Below are 16673 nucleotides of genomic sequence, written 5' to 3'. Positions count from 1 at the left end.
GTTTGTTAATGCTGAATTTTTGCACTTAACGCGGAATGGGGAAAATTTTCCGTGTTTAGTGGTGTTTGCTAATGCGTTATCAACGCAGAAGACGGAAAGTGCGAAGTGGTTTTTCACTGAATTCTTTCAGTGATAGGAGTCTGGCTTAATGGTGAACACGAAATGCGCTCCGTGATTTTTCATTAAACAAAAATTTTTTGCTTCCAAAAGTACCCCTTTTCAAGTTACTATGGAATTTTTTTAAAAAAAATTTGTTTGCGCAATACAGAATCAACCTTTAACCTATGAAACTTTTTTATGCCCCACCATGATTTGTGTGTTTGATCCACACCGTCCATCAAAATTTTCAAATAATTTAAGGGATTGAGTTCAAAATTGAAGCATATCCAAAGATCAAGTGGATCATACCACAGGAAATAGTGGGGATAATGATTTCCATCGTTGAAACCTTTCTAGGCCCCACATTGATGTTTATTTGTTATTCTACCTGTTCATTATATCCATACGGGCATGGATGAAGGAAAAACACAAATATAAGTTTGCTCCCAAACTTCCATGGCCCCCCAGAAAATTTCAACTGTAGACCTTCAATTCAACTGTTTCTTGTGGGTGTGGTCCATTCGAACATTCTATATACTTCATTTTTGTGTCCTAAAATTATATGATAAAATTAATGGAAGGAGTGGATCAGATACATAAATCATGGTGGAGCTCACAAAGTTTACTGAGTACGCTAAACATGGTGAGTTACTACGCAATCCACTTCCGTGGTACACCAGCCAATCCACTTCCTAGATGGACGTGGATTTCCTTTGAAGGCCTTTCGCATGAAGTTCCTGCAGTAGAAACCTAGCTGGGGCCCAACGTGATGTTCGTGAGAAGTCCACCCCGTCCATACGTTTTATTAGCCCATTTTAGGATTTTAGACTAAAAGTGAGTAGGATCTAGGACTCAAGTGGGCCCCACTAGAGGAAAAGGTGGGTATGGAAATTTCTACCGTTGAAACTTCCTTGGGGTTGATAGTGATGTTTACATGTCATCCATACCATTAATAACGTCATACTTATTGGGATGAACTGAAAACATAAATATTAATCTAATTCAAAACTTCCTTAGTCCCACGAATATTTCAACTGTGGACGTTCAATCATCACCTTTTAGGCCAACTTGAATATTTGGATACGGTTCATTTTTGGTCTAATGTCCTAAAATGAGTTCACAAGGGGGATGGACGGGGTAGATTTCTCACAAAAGTCAGGGTGGGCCCTAGATAGGTTTCCAGTGCAGGAAGCCTTTAGCAGGAAATCCACGTCCAGATCTGGACGGGATTGGGAAGCGGATTGGCTGTTGTAACTGCCGTCAGCAAGTTCTGTGGGTCCCATCATAAGGAGGTATTTGTTATATCCAAACCGTCCATAAATGTTTTGAGCCGGTGGTGAGTCTTGAGCCGAAAAATAAGATGGATCCAAAGATAAAGTGGACCACAGTACAAAAAGTAGTGGGGGATTGAATGTCTACCATTGAAACCCTTTTGGGGTCATAGAAATTTCGGATCAAGTGGATATGATTCATTTTTCAGCTAATATTCTAAAATAATCTCAAAAATTTGATGAACGATGTAGATATAATAAATACATCATTGTAGGGCCATGTAACTTTGATCTCCTTTGAACCGTTCGTATAGCTCGGAGCGGCGTCAGCGCTGTGTCTTTGCACGACACGTATCTGCACTACCTATATAGCTGGACGCGGATTGCATCCTACCCCTAATCCGTCTGGTTAGGGCTCAGTGGGGCCGACTATGATGTAAGTGTGTTATCCACGCCATCATTACTTTTCTCATATCATTTTAAATTTTGATCTTACAAATCAAGTAGGTCCACAGCTCCAATGGACCACACTAAAGGAAGCTGCAGTGATAATGACACCCACTGTAGACACCTTTCTTAGGGCCACCGTGATGTTTTTTACCATACAACTTATTCATAAGGTCATGTAGAACGTGGATGAAGTTAAAACACAAATACCAGCTTGATCCAAAACTTCTCTAGCTTACAAGAAGTTTTTAATAATGGATATTCAATCTCCACTTTGTTGTTTACTTAAGCTTTGGACCTGGCTAATTTTATTTTCATTTAATAAAAATAATTTATTTATAATAAAAAGTATTTCCAAACAAGAGATAGATAGGGGCAAATGTGCCAGATTAACATATTTCAAACATTTCATGTTTGTTAACAAAAAGAGTGTTTCAAATCTGCTCTTTATCTTTGTCATCCGTGTCTGTTCCTTATTCTTTCTAGGAAGCTCTCAGTCATAATGGATAAAAACAAGCTATTGACGATGAGATGGCTACTCTTTGTCATAATCACACTTAGACTCTTGATGACTTGCCTGTTGGAAAATGTGTGGTTGGGTGTCGATGCGTGTATACAGTTAAGTACAACTCTGATGGTTCCAATGATCATTTAAAGGCTCGATTGGTCACTAAGGGTACTCTTAGACCCTAGGAGTCGACTATCCGGGGACATTTTCTCCTCTAGCATGCTTAACTCGGTGCCAGTGGTCGTTACTTCAAATTTGGATTGGCATTATATTAGCTTGATGTGAAGAATGGATTTTTTTCATAGTGATTTTACTGAAGAAGTCTATATGGAGCAACTGCATGGATTTGTTGCTTAGGGAAGTTAGACAAAGTGTGCCATCTTAAGAAGTCAAATTATGGCCTAAAACAATCTCAAAAAGCTTGATTCGACAAATTTAGTAAAACAATGTTTAAATATGGTATGAAATGTAGTTAGGCTGACCACTCTGTCTTTGTGAGATGAAGTGAGGTAGGCATTATTTTGTTGGTCATGTATATGGATGATATCAGTGTCACCAATAGTGACAATTCAAGTATTGACTAGTTGAAGACATTTTTCAGCAACATTTCTATATGAAAGATTTGTGCTGTCTTCGATACTTCTTCGGTATTGAGGTAGGAAGATTTAAGGTGCTCATTAATTTGTCACAATGAAAATATATGATGGATTTATTGACCATGATTGGTCTTCTTTGAATTAAGCCAATAGAAACTCCTGTGGACCCAAATTAGAAGCTTAGTGTGGATAAGAGATAATTGATTGATGATCCAGGAAGATATCGTCAACTCGTTGAAAGTTTAATCCTCTTATCAATCACTCGACTTGATATCACTTTTCTTGTTAGTGTTGTTAATCATTTATGCAAGCTCCCGGCGTTCCTCATATGGAAGCCATGTTTCATATAGTTAGGTACTTGAAGGGAGCTTCTAGTTATGGTATTTTGTCTATGCACAATGGCCATCTTCAAGTGGAAGGGTACTTAGATGCAAACTGTGGTAGTTCTCTATTCGAAAGATGATCTACTACAAGCTACTATACCTTTGTAGGAGTTAACCTGGTTATATGGAGAAGTAAGAAGCAAAATGTTGTGGCTTGTTTAAGTGCACAGGCAGAGTATAGAGCAACGACTCATGCTACATGTGAACTTGTTTGGTTGGAAACGTTAATGAGTGAGCTGTTATGGTTAATGTTCCTATGATGTTATATTGTGATAATCAAGTTGCCCCTCATATTGCCAACAATATCCGGTTTATCATGAGAGAACCAAGCACATTGAAGTTGATTGTCACTTCATCAGAGAGAAAGTTGCGAGAAAGGAAATTTGCATGCCATTTGTCAAGTCTCAAGATCACTTGTGGATGTGTTTACTAAGACTCTTGGTCACATTCATTTAGACCGTCTCTTCATCACGTTGAACATTCATGATGTACAAGCTTTAGCTTGAGAGGGAGTGTTGACAGACTGTGGTGTTCTCATGTGTGCCCATATGTGGCCCACTTTACATGGGCATTATGGTTTCTAGTGTTTCACATTATTATTTTTCCTTTCTTGTCCTTAAGATGATGTGTTAGAATAGTCTAAGTTCATGGGCTTTGCTTTACTTAATAACTTAAGCATGGGGGTATTCGTGTACTTTCACATTTATTTTGAAAGCCCTAATAATAGATAAGGGGAGGCTAGGGGCTTCATAACCTATTGATCCCTCCTGTCTCTTTCTCTTGCTTCTTCTCACATTCTCTCTTTCAATCTTACTCAAGAAGAGGAACATTAAGACCTTTCATGCGTACAATGCAACAAACTGCCTAAAAGAACTTTGAATCAAACACCATAGCCCGCACACATGGACTTTCAGATGATTTTTTCTTGGGTTTTAAAATAAAACTATGAAAAACTCAACAAACACGCTCCAAAATGCTATCATAATTCTTGTAAACCATGAAGATTTCTGTATAATGCTGATCTCAGCCATAGGTGACGTTAGGGAAGAAAGGAGTTCAATACTCCTCATATATACAAGGGAATATACACATGGATACGTAAACAAATTTATCTCTCTATAGTCTGGGCGTTTCTTATAACAAATTAACAATGCAGTGGGACATAATGCAGTTGTAAAATTATCTCTTTTGGTGGATAGGGACGGTGAGTTGGTTTAAGACATTTTCATCCTAATTACCTAAATTCCATTTCAATGAATAAAACCCCTTCTTAGTTCTCATATCCTTTTCATATTTCATGGTTTAACTGCTCTGAATGACTGCGTGCAAATTTTTTTTTCCTGACTATTCTCACTATATGTGTGCGTGGGTGTGTGTGTGTGTGTATGCACGTGTATGTATCCTTTTCTTCTCCTCAAGAGTGACCCTAAACCTATACCACTTCTTAACACTAAAAACACACAATTTAAAATCCAAACTATTCATATGAGGAACTGTACGGTCCTGCTTATAAGCAACCGTGCCATTTTTTGACATGCAGGATTTTGTGAGTGTGGAGCCCACTGATTGATGACCAAACCATTGATCTGATAGGCACTGCTTTGCATGAGGATAACCCTGGGAATCTCAAAGATTAGTGGATCCTAATCCTTTGATACTCTACCTTTCTTCTATTGGATGAGAACAACAGGTGTATACTTTTCTCTGAACTGTCTATTTGTATGCCACCATAGTGCAGGGTTGGGATCTTCCACACTGGAGGATTTCTAGGCATCCCACATTCACAGTGGGCCCTTCAGATGAATAGTATAGATCACCGAACTTGTGCCATACATCTAAGCGAGCTTGCTTGTCGATAAACTGTACCTTCTCAAATGAATAGCACCCAATAATTCCCCCATTTGAAATATAGAGGATGGGTTATTTTGGAAAATATAAGGTATATAAATGCACAATGTAAGTATGTGATCTAATCAATGAGTGGCATTTTGAGTATAAATTGTATGTTTCAAATAGAAATCTAATGAGTGGGTGCATTTCAAGAACCCTAGAATTGCAAATTTTCAACTTAGTAAAGTTTGGGTATCTGGGGCATGTTTAAAAATGTGGAATCCAAGGCAAAGGAAAGGATCAACAAATAATAATTATCCAATGATGATTTCCATGAGAACCATTGAAACATGGATTCCAATTTTCAGATCATGTTTTGATTGCAAGTGGAAATCTTATATTCCTCTCACAATACTCTCCTAGTTTCTTGTGCCATGAATCCAAATTATGGAAAAGTGTAATGATTGCTTGGTGGAATCAGTCATATTCTTTGCTATCCGTGTAACACAAATCATCACATCAAAGGAAAACCCTTTTCCTTTTCTGCTATTTGGCATAGAATGCACAGTTTTCAAACATGGCCTTGGTGAATTTCGGCTTACTATTCGAAGCAGGCTTTATACGTGATGAGTAGTATAGTATACAAAATCAAAGATTGTAGATTTATTATTATTATTATTTATTATTATTTTTTTGAGTACCTTTGTTAGTAAATGCTATCAAAGTGTTGGCAATCCATAAACATTGGGTGTTTTTCCCGCTTGCCAAACACATTTGAGGTGCTGAAGCAAAAACCAGAACTCTCAGCTTCATGTTTTGTAGCCTAATTGTCACTTAATTTTCTAGCAGGAAAAGATACGAGTCGCTCTATATGTTCAGAAAGCAGCGTTGCATTTCATCGATGGTATGATTTCAGTCATCCATTTCATCTTTTTCTTCCTTTCACAAATTTATCATTTTACTAATTCTTGTTCTTCTTCTTTGTACAGCTGGCAATAGGGTCCCACCCCAGCTTTCAAAAGAGGTTATAGAAGCTGGCTTTGGCATTAACCCAAATGATCTTGCATCCATTGTCCGTGGCCATGATCATAAGAACTTGAAACTCCATGGTGGGATTGAAAGGATTGCACAAAAGGTCTCAGTTACAATCAACAATGGTGTCCGGGAGATGGATGTCCCTCTCAGGCAGAAGGTCTATGGCTTGAACCAGTACACAGAGAAGCCCTCTCGAAGCTTCTGGACTTTCATATGGGAGGCTCTTCATGACCTGACTCTTGTAATTCTCATGGTCTGTGCTGTGGTCTCTGTAGCTGTGGGACTCGCCACGGAAGGGTGGCCGAAGGGTATGTATGATGGGTTAGGAATCATACTAAGTATTCTCTTGGTAGTCCTTGTTACTGCAGTCAGTGACTATAGACAGTCCCTACAATTCAAGGATTTGGATAAAGAAAAGAAGAAGATTGATATTCAGGTGACTAGAGATGGGTGTCGCCAAAAGGTCTCTATATACGATCTTGTAGTTGGAGACATTGTCCATCTCAATATAGGAGACCAAGTTCCAGCTGATGGGCTATTCATATCAGGATATAGCTTGCTGATTGATGAGTCGTGCTTGTCGGGTGAGAGCGAGCCTGTCTTAATCCGTCCAGAGAAGCCTTTCCTTCTTTCAGGCACAAAAGTGCAGGATGGGTCCGGTAAAATGTTGGTGACGTCCGTGGGTATGAGGACGGAGTGGGGACGGTTGATGGAGACTCTAAGTCAGGGGGGAGAGGATGAGACGCCATTGCAAGTGAAGCTCAATGGTGTTGCCACCATCATTGGTAAGATCGGGTTGTGTTTCTCCATTCTTACTTTTTTGGTCCTTGTTGGGAGATTTCTTGTGGAGAAGCAGATTCGCGGAGAGCTTCTGAAATGGTCATCGAGTGATGGCTTGAAAATGATGAACTATTTCGCCATTGCGGTGACTATAATTGTGGTTGCTGTTCCTGAGGGGCTCCCGCTGGCTGTGACTCTGAGCCTTGCATTTGCAATGAAGAAATTGATGAATGACAAGGCGCTTGTGCGGCATCTTTCAGCATGTGAGACCATGGGGTCTGCCAGTTGCATTTGCACTGATAAAACGGGTACACTGACAACTAATCATATGGCGGTCAATAAGGTATGGATTTGTGAAGAAGCTAAAGTGGTTACAAGTAGTGAGAGTGGGAATGATTTGAAGTCTTCAATTCCAGAAAGTGTTTTGACCATTCTTTTGCAGTCTATATTTCAAAATACTGGTTCTGAGGTGGTGAAAGGAAGAGACGGGAAGACTACCATTATGGGTACACCAACAGAATCTGCGATATTAGAGTTTGGTTTGCTTTTGGGTGGAGACTTTGAAACACAACGCCAGGCTTCTAATATTTTGAAAGTTGAGCCTTTCAATTCAGTTAGGAAGAAGATGTCCGTGCTTGTCTCACTACAGGGAGGAGGGTTCCGAGCATTCTGCAAAGGTGCTTCGGAGGTCATATTGCAGATGTGCGACAAAATTGTTGATCACAGTGGCAGTGTTGTTTCTATGTCGGAAGTGCAGAAAAATTATGTCATGGATGTCATAAATGGTTTTGCTAGTGAAGCTCTAAGAACACTTTGCTTGGCTTTCAAGGATATGAATGAGACCTTTAGTGGAGATAGCATTCCTGTTGATGGTTACACATTAATATCTCTTTTTGGTATCAAGGATCCTGTGCGTCCAGGAGTCAAGGATGCAGTCCGGGCATGCATAGCTGCTGGCATTAATGTGCGAATGGTCACGGGAGACAATATTTACACAGCTAAAGCCATCGCTAAGGAATGCGGTATATTGACTGATGATGGTTTGGCTATAGAAGGACCTGAGTTTCGTAGTAAGAACCCCCAGGAGATGAAGGAGTTGATACCAAAAGTTCAGGTTTGTATTCCATTTGCCTACTGCAACTTAGATAAATGAAATGTCACGTGAATTTGCTGGACCACACTTTGTAACTGAACTTGTTGCCTCACATGTGTGTGAGACCGGATCCCCTTTAAAGCCATCCCTGCTATCTATAAGTGACTTGTCTCATTAGTCAGGCAGATCTGATCATCGGTTGTGAGTTGTGACTGACACGTACATACAATGTGGATCATAAGTTGATCTCCTAACTTTTCATTTTTTGTTCATGTGTGGCCCACCTGAGATCATATTGGGCTGATTTTGAAACAAGGCATCTAAAACAGTGTGGATGACTTGGTGAGCTGCTAGTCTCTCATACATGTGCTTCGTCTTTGTGTAATAAAGTGTGCTCGAGCAAGTTGGCTTGATATTTATCCTAATTATTGATTTTAGGTATATTGAGCTGACAAAATGCTAAGATCACACACAGGTCATGGCCCGTTCCTTGCCTCTGGACAAACATACCTTGGTGACACACTTGAGGAATATGTTCAATGAAGTTGTAGCAGTGACGGGTGATGGGACTAATGATGCCCCTGCACTACATGAGGCAGACATTGGACTTGCTATGGGAATAGCAGGAACGGAGGTTCATCGTGACTTTGTTCCTAGTTTACTCTCCTTTCTGTTATTCTTTGTTGCATATTGCAAATCTTGGGTTTAAATCATGCTTCAGCTGTGTTCTTTTGCTTCTTATCTGTGATTATTTTGTCAAACATGCATCTGGGAGTGAAAATTGGAATTGTGTAAGTTAGTGCTGTAGGTTATTTTGGAATGAGGAAACTGCATTGCCTAGTCTCCTTTATCTGATATGGATAGCGTGAAATCAGCACACGGGATATCATGTAAATTCTGTCTGCATTATCATGGCTATTTAGGCTGCTTTACCGATACATTGGTACTTAATAAAACCATTGGTATGCTTCATTTCTATTTTGAGATTGCCTACCATTTTTTTAGTGGTACTATAAAGGGAAATATTTGATATATGTATGATCTGTATACCTCGACTCTTTGGTTTCCTAATAAACTGTGTATAAATTGTATAAAACATCTTGATTATCTTTTTATTATTTAAGTTTGTCAAGTCTGAAGATTCTGAACTGTTTTTGTGATCCTGTTCATTTCATTTGCTAAAAGGCTGAACTTTGTATTGACATCATATAGGGGTGTATTAACCACTTGCTCTAAAAGCTCGAACTGATAGAGAGTGGCAAATCAATCCCTTTATCTCATAGCCCGGGCCCCACATTGCATGGGTTAGGACCTCGGCCAAACCTACTCACAGGCCCCACTTCACACTGGCCACCCACCCCGAGTGTGTCCTTGCTTCCCACAGGCTACCCCACTCGAGCCCGGAATGAAAATGCCCCTGCATTAATCACCCCCAGTGAGGAGTCTCGAACACGAGACCTCCCGCTCTGATACCACTTTGATGCAGGACAATTAACCACTTGCTCTAAAAGCTCGGACTGATGGAGAGTGGCAAATCAATCCCTTTATCTCATAGCCCAAGCCCCACATTGCATGGGTTAGGACCTCGGCCGAACCTCCTCGTGGGCCCCACTTCACATGGGTTTCTGATTCACACGGGCCACCCACCCCGAATGTGTCCCCGCATTCCACAGGCTACTCCACTCGAGCCTGGTGTGAAAATGCCTCTCCATTATTACTTCAAGTTGTATTGGTTATATTGCATGATTTGATTTATACATTTACATTGATTGGAACTTAAAGTAACCTGAAGTGGGCATATTTTCTAGTTGATCACTTTTCAAGTAATGGGCTGTCATTTGCAAGGCAGCAAATGTTTTTTCTTTTTGGACACTTGGATCTTTGATAGACAGTATTAATGAATTCTTTTACAACTTAAATCATAGCAATTTGTAGTAGGGAGATTGCATTGCGTTATAGTTGGCATAATGTCATTCCTCTATCCCTCTATCGTCAATAAGATAGCAAACAGATTTGTTTGTTTTCTTGGTTTCTCTGGGTGAAGGTGGAAGAGTACAGGGAGATTTTGAGTGTTACAAAGAAATGGTAGATCTCACATTCCTTTTGTGATGCCAATAGAGTTGCATATTACTTGAAAATGTGACAGTGAAGATGACAGAGGGGAACTAAGTTTTCAGTCCCATCCCCAGATTGTAGTCAGATGATTTGTTTCCAGAGGCCCCTGGTAGAAACTATTGTTTTTCATTGTAGTATTGAGTAATATGCTCTTTTTTTTTTTCTTGATAGGTGAATCTTATTTGACCTCACCCTAACCTGAAAATTAACATGGACCTGCTAATATGCTGAGAAATGATAAATGTGATATGTTAGTCTAAAGAAATTGTACTGAGCAATGAAGATATATTGGCATGGTACTAATGAGAAGAAAAAAGCTATATACTTCATGAGTAGCGAAAATTATACCATTTTAACTAAATTCCTAAGAAGAACTATTGCTAATAGCCTATTTCCCCCCTTCTATATCACTATTTAGGCTTTAGTGAGTGTAAAGGAGCATTTGTCAAGGATTGTATTTCTTCTAAACTTTGACATTTTGATGCTTTTGTCGCATCACTTCTTTCATTCATTCTTCATGTTTTATTTCTTTTCTTTTCAATCTTACATGTAGCTGATGTAATGTACAGGTTGCAAAAGAGAATGCTGACATAATAATAATGGATGACAATTTCACAACAATTGTGAATGTAGCCAAATGGGGGCGTTCAGTTTACATAAACATTCAAAAGTTTGTGCAGTTCCAGTTGACTGTTAATGTGGTTGCTTTGATGGTGAATTTCATTGCAGCATGCTTCATAGGTACACAGGTCCATGAGACTAGCACATTCACTGGCTTTCATCTAGGGGTCTGTTAAGTAAAACATGCTTCTGTTTGCTGATAATGTGATGCTGGTTTTGTCCTGTAACTTTCAGGAAGTGCTCCACTTACTGCTGTCCAGTTACTGTGGGTCAACATGATCATGGATACTCTTGGTGCATTAGCATTGGCAACGGAACCTCCAAATGATGAAATGATGAAAAGACCACCTGTTGGGCGAGGTGAAAATTTTATCACCATGATCATGTGGAGGAATATCATTGGTCAGAGCATTTATCAGCTGGTTGTACTTGGACTTCTCATGTTTGATGGGAAACGACTTCTGATGCTTAGTGGCTCAGATGCTAATTCTGTTCTCAATACCTTCATATTCAATTCATTTGTCTTTTGCCAGGTACATTTCAATTGGTCATAACAAAGTATGAAATTGTTTTTTCTTGAAGTGTCTCATATTGTTTGCTCCATTGTTTCATGTTTAGCAGCTTACCATGATTTGCGTTAATCTGTTAAATTTTATGTAGCCTAGTGAGAACTTCACATCTTATTAGGCTTAGTCTATTCTTAGTTATTAGCAAGCAGGATAGGTGTAAACCCTAGTGGGGGGCCACCTGCCCCTAGAGCTGGGCATTGAGTCGAGTCGGACCCAGTTAGGGCTGAATCCAGTTTTGAAAAAGGCCTGACCTGAACTCGATCCGACTCGACTCGATCCAAGTCCGGGTTTGGGTTGGGCTAATTCGAACCGAGTCCGACCCGATCAGAAATACCGAGTCGGATTGAGTTGGCACCGAGTTGGATTGGGTCATCGGGTTGGGTTATAAAAATTAGCCAGGTCTATGACTCATGTGGGCCACACCACAGGAAAAGATAGAAATGGACACCAACCATAGGTTTATATGTACCTTTCATCAAACCCGTTCATACGGTGTCTCTTAGAAGAATAAATGCAAAAATACAAAAAATTAGCCTCATCAAACACCCAGATGGGCCACACTGCTCAAAAGTAGAGTTTTTAGGGTCAATTTTACATTTTTTTCATTGGTATGGCTCACATGATATTTTTATTAAGATGATCAGTTGTATTTACGGCTAACATAAGGGCTCTCACATGATAGACGAAGTTGATTTCACATAGGTCCCACAAACGAAGCTTATTTCCCCAAGCACACAAAAGACCCTCGTTCCACCCAAATTGTATACGTGAAATCCACATTGTCCGTTAGGTGAGTACCGTTGCTTGGACCATTCATACAGAAGGTAACTTCAATTAAAAACTCATATGTGCCACACCAATGGAAACTATGTAAAATTGCTCCCAATATTGCTAGGTTAGTGCAGTGTGGCCTGCTTGAACTTTGAATCATGGTGATTTTTATATCTTCATTTCATCCAAAGTAAATAAACCATGTCCATGAAACGAACAAAGTAAATAAACATTGTCAAAAATCAAAAGTAAATAAACCACGTCCATATACAGACCAATGAAACTTTCATTCATTCAAGATCCTCTATACGATGAATGCCTTTGTGGTGTGTAAGCTGAGTAACCTTGTCCATAATAGTAACCCCTATACCTTCGTCGCTAGAATCATCCTTTGGTTCTTTTTTTACGGCTTTAATTACGGGAGAACTTTGGGTTGGCTCTGAGCTGAAGGTGTCCAAACGATGGTCGTTTACCTCTGCTGAATCGAATAGTGGAGATTCCTTTTCATCGTCCTCATTCATAGATTCAACAAGTTTTTTTAGTCATTTTTTATTATCTGATTTGTACGGGATTCCCAACTGCCTATAGAATGACTTTGAAGATTCGTGCTTGCTTCAACATCATATTGTCTCGGAGGGGGTTGATGTTGTTGTCTGGTCTTGGATGCCATTTTCAAGCTTTCTTTTACGACCTCTTTACAATCTTATTCTTCTTGTTCACTTAAAAGTCTCTCTTATTCTTTTCTACTAACTGTGGAGGCAATTCCTCTGCTTAACCCTTCAATTATAATAGGCCTACTTTTATATCTTTTGTGGCTGGTTGTATTAGTTGTAGTTGTAGGGGAATATGTGGAGAAAGTCTTTGTATTTAAGTCGAGAATGGCTCGAAATAAATCCCGGACTTCCTGAGGAGCTTTGCTACATAGTGCAGCGTCTCCTCCTCGACAAGCCAAATGTAATTTCAATCGATTTGCTTTGTTTACAAATTGTTTTCCACACTACTTGCATTGTAACTTTATCTTTCCGTCATAGGAGTAGACTTGGGCTCCATAATCCCAAATATCTGCCGATGGATCATCTTCCGATGACATATCTATAGGTGTTTATTTTAAAAGAAAAATATTTGGTTAGGTTAAGGCAACATAAATAATTAAAGAATGAAGATAAATAAACGCAATCAGCCAAACATATGAGATTTAATCAATATTAACTAATTTAAAAGTATAAATGAAAAGAGAAAAATATCCATCCACCCATCAAATATTATAAAGTAGGTACACAAAAAATAACCGTTAAAATCCTATTGTAACTTGTAAGCAAATGCAAGAGAAATAGAAGGTAGTGTCTTATCCTGCAGCATCTTTCATACAATTGTTGCAGGTTCTGTCTCCTCTTGCTTGTCACTCTCCTCTTCGTCGAACTCCTCATCAATAAAGTTCCCTTTCCCATAGATCGGACGTGGCCAATTCTGTGTACAAATTCCCACAGTGAGCTTCGATACTTGTTCACGACTCTACTCCCCGTACTAAAAGCAAATTCTGATGCCACAATTGAAATTGGAATTGATAATATGTCTCGTGCCATTAACGAGAGCATAGGGTATTGTGAATCACAAGATTTCGACTTTCACTAATCTACAACATCAAATTCTTCGCCTTTGTACTTTACAAGTGTCTCCTTGAGATAATGGTCAAGTTCTGATTGGGTTGTCTGCGTTTGAGTCTGAACCTGTGCCAGGAAAGACATTAAATCATCAATCGTGTTTTGTTGTTCATTAGTAGTAGAACTAGAACCCACTTCAGGAGTACTCAGGCCTGCGGCTGCAGTATTGTCTCTTGCGGCGCCCAAAGTTTGTACATAGAAATTGTACAAATCATCAACTGCATCACGGATCTTCTTGACCTCAGTGGCACTCTTCTCACCATACAACTTATTAAAGATGAATAAAACCATGAACATCTTGTATTGATGATCAAGAATGACTGCAACAACCATTATTGGATTGCATTCAGACCAATACTTATCAAAATTTAATGCATACCTATGGCAAGGTGTCCCGTATCGGTATCGGTTGGCGTAACGGTGCCCTCCGAAACCGATACGGATACGGGGGTGTAACGGCCCGTAACGGTGCAATTTTTTTTTTGCCAAAAAAATATGGATTAAATCCAAAATATTCTAAGCATTCCAAATATGCATTCATTTATAAATTGGAACGTGTTTATAGTGGTGTAACGGTCCACTCTTTGGTAAGTTGTATCGGACTGTCTGATTAATTTTTTAACCAGGTAATTTGAATTTGACTACAAAATTCATATATTTAATTTTTTAAATATGTAATTTATATACTTAACAACTTGATATCATTTCTCCCAATAGTTCTTTAAAAAAATGAAATTAAATTTAGGTAGATGGCGTTGCCAATTTGGGGCTGACTTGGAGGACCAATCTATTCTCCAAATCAGCCTCAAATTCATGCCATTTATTGTGATTATCTCACTTATAAATTGGTGGACATTTATTGGATAGTGAATCATAAAAAATAAAATAAAATCAAAAGGCCCTATTTTAAAAAATAAAAGTTCACAAATTAATAATTAAAACTATTCAAATAATTTGATTTTGGCATTGTGAGTTAGCAATTGCAGTCCATAATTTAATTGTCAAATTTCAAGTTAATATATGTCTCGTGTACAATTTTTTAAAGCTTGAATTATGAGGGACTCGGATGTAAAGTGCAGCACACGTGTCAAAGTTTTTTGGGCCTAACCTGTGATGAATGTGTTATATCTACACCATCCATCTATTTTGCCAAATAATTTTAGGGCATGAGCCCAAAAATGAGGCACATTCAAAGCTCAGGTAGATTGCACCATAAGAAACAATAATAATTAAACGTTCACCGTTAAAAATTTATTAGGGGCTAGAAAAGTTTTAGATTAAGTTGACATGTGTGTTTTCCCTTCATCCACGTCAATGTGACCCAATTAACAGGTTAGATTGAAAATAAACATTACAGTGGACTTTAAGTAATTTTTAATGGTGAGCATTCTATAACCATTATTTTCTATGGTGTGGTCCACCTGAGATTTGGATCTTATTAATTTTTTGAATCTTGACTTAAAATGACGTGGCAAAATGGATGGACGATATGGGTAAAATATATACATTACGGGGGCCTAATAAACATTACCGTGCGCCCTACGAATTAATTGTGAAAATCATTATCTCTGCTGCTATTTTTGGCGTGGTCCACATGATGTCTGGATATAATTTATTTTTTGGCTGGTGCTCTCAAATGATCTCTGAAAATAGATGAACGGTGTAGATGTGATAAATACATCACCGTGGAGCCGATATAACTTTGATCTCCTTTGAACCGTTCGTACAACTCGGAGCTCGAGGAGTGTCAGCGCTCGTCTTTGCGTGACACGTACCCACCGCTGCTGGAAATAAAAAAAAAAAAAGGAGAGAGAGGGAAACGAAAAGAAAAAACAGAGGGAAAGAAAGAAAAGAAAAAAAGAGGGAAAGGGGGAAAGAAGAGATTGAGAGAGAGAGAGGAAGAAGAAGAACAGGAAGGAGAGAGAGTGAGAGAGAGAGAGAGGAAGAAGAAGAAGAAGAACATGAGGAAGCTGCGAGAAGCCACAGCCGCAGCCGCAGCCGGGCGCAGCCGCAGCTGCAGCTGCTGGAGAAGAAGAAGAAGAAGAAGAAAGAGAAGAAGAAGAAGAGAAGAAAGCAAAAAAAGGTAAGGTTTTTTTTTTTGTTTTTTTTTTTTCAGGGCCCGTAACAGCCGTTAACGGCCGTTATGGCCCGTAACGGCCGTTACGGTCATAGAAATCCGTAACGGCCGTTTCGACCCCGTATCGCGTAACGGGTCCCACCGTTACCGTTACGTATCGGCCGTTACGGCCGATACGTAACCGATTTGGGATACCCTGACCTATGGTCATTAATTGTAAAAAGTCTAGTCCACCACAACTTCTTTGCAAAACATCTTTTACCCTCCAAAGTTCTGGCAGAAATATATTTGTTGTTGGATACTTGCTTCCTGAACATTTATTGTGTCGTAAAAAACAGAAATGAACTTGCGAACTGATTCAACTCTTGACCAATCATCATCAGAAGGCAACCGAAGATATACACTATCACGCTTCACATAGTGAGAGAATGCATCTCTGAAAGCTATCGCTGAATCCAACATTTCAAAAGTTGAATTTGAACGTGTCATGACATCCAGTTTCATCGTTCTTTGAGATGACAAATTTAACCGTTTCACGATCTCATTCCATGTATATAATTGTGAAGGTGATCCCCGTATGTACTTCACACTCTCTTATGTTCTCGAACATTGGCTCAATTGGTTTAAGGTCATCTTTTACAATCAAGTTTAGGATGTCGGCACAACACCTAACATGAAATATTTTTCCACCAAAATAAAAGTCATCGGTGGCCCTAAACTGGTTATGTAAATTCGTTATCATGCTATCATTTGCAGAGGTGTTGTTTAAAGTTATTGAGGAGATTTTCTTCTCAATGCCCCACTCCACAAGATATCT

The 16673-nt window shown here is 39.1% G+C and overlaps 1 protein-coding gene across 5 annotated transcripts in view; it reads left to right on the top strand.

Annotated features, from left to right (window-relative positions):
- The window catches only part of LOC131226667 (probable calcium-transporting ATPase 9, plasma membrane-type), a 79196-nt gene that overhangs the window by 26331 nt on the left and 36192 nt on the right, over positions 1-16673 (top strand). For all 5 annotated transcript variants that reach the window (XM_058222283.1, XM_058222284.1, XM_058222285.1 and 2 more), the window contains 5 exons: positions 5984-6038; positions 6124-8063; positions 8518-8676; positions 10727-10898; positions 11013-11311. In XM_058222283.1, coding sequence (XP_058078266.1) covers positions 5984-6038; positions 6124-8063; positions 8518-8676; positions 10727-10898; positions 11013-11311 — 2625 coding nt within the window. The remainder of the gene's footprint in view (positions 1-5983; positions 6039-6123; positions 8064-8517; positions 8677-10726; positions 10899-11012; positions 11312-16673) is intronic.

This window comes from Magnolia sinica, chromosome 15 (assembly GCF_029962835.1).
Source record: "Magnolia sinica isolate HGM2019 chromosome 15, MsV1, whole genome shotgun sequence".
Classification (NCBI taxonomy): Eukaryota; Viridiplantae; Streptophyta; class Magnoliopsida; order Magnoliales; family Magnoliaceae; genus Magnolia; species Magnolia sinica.
The sequence above is the reverse complement of the archived record's forward strand: the minus strand, read 5'-3'. Positions and strand labels throughout refer to the sequence as shown.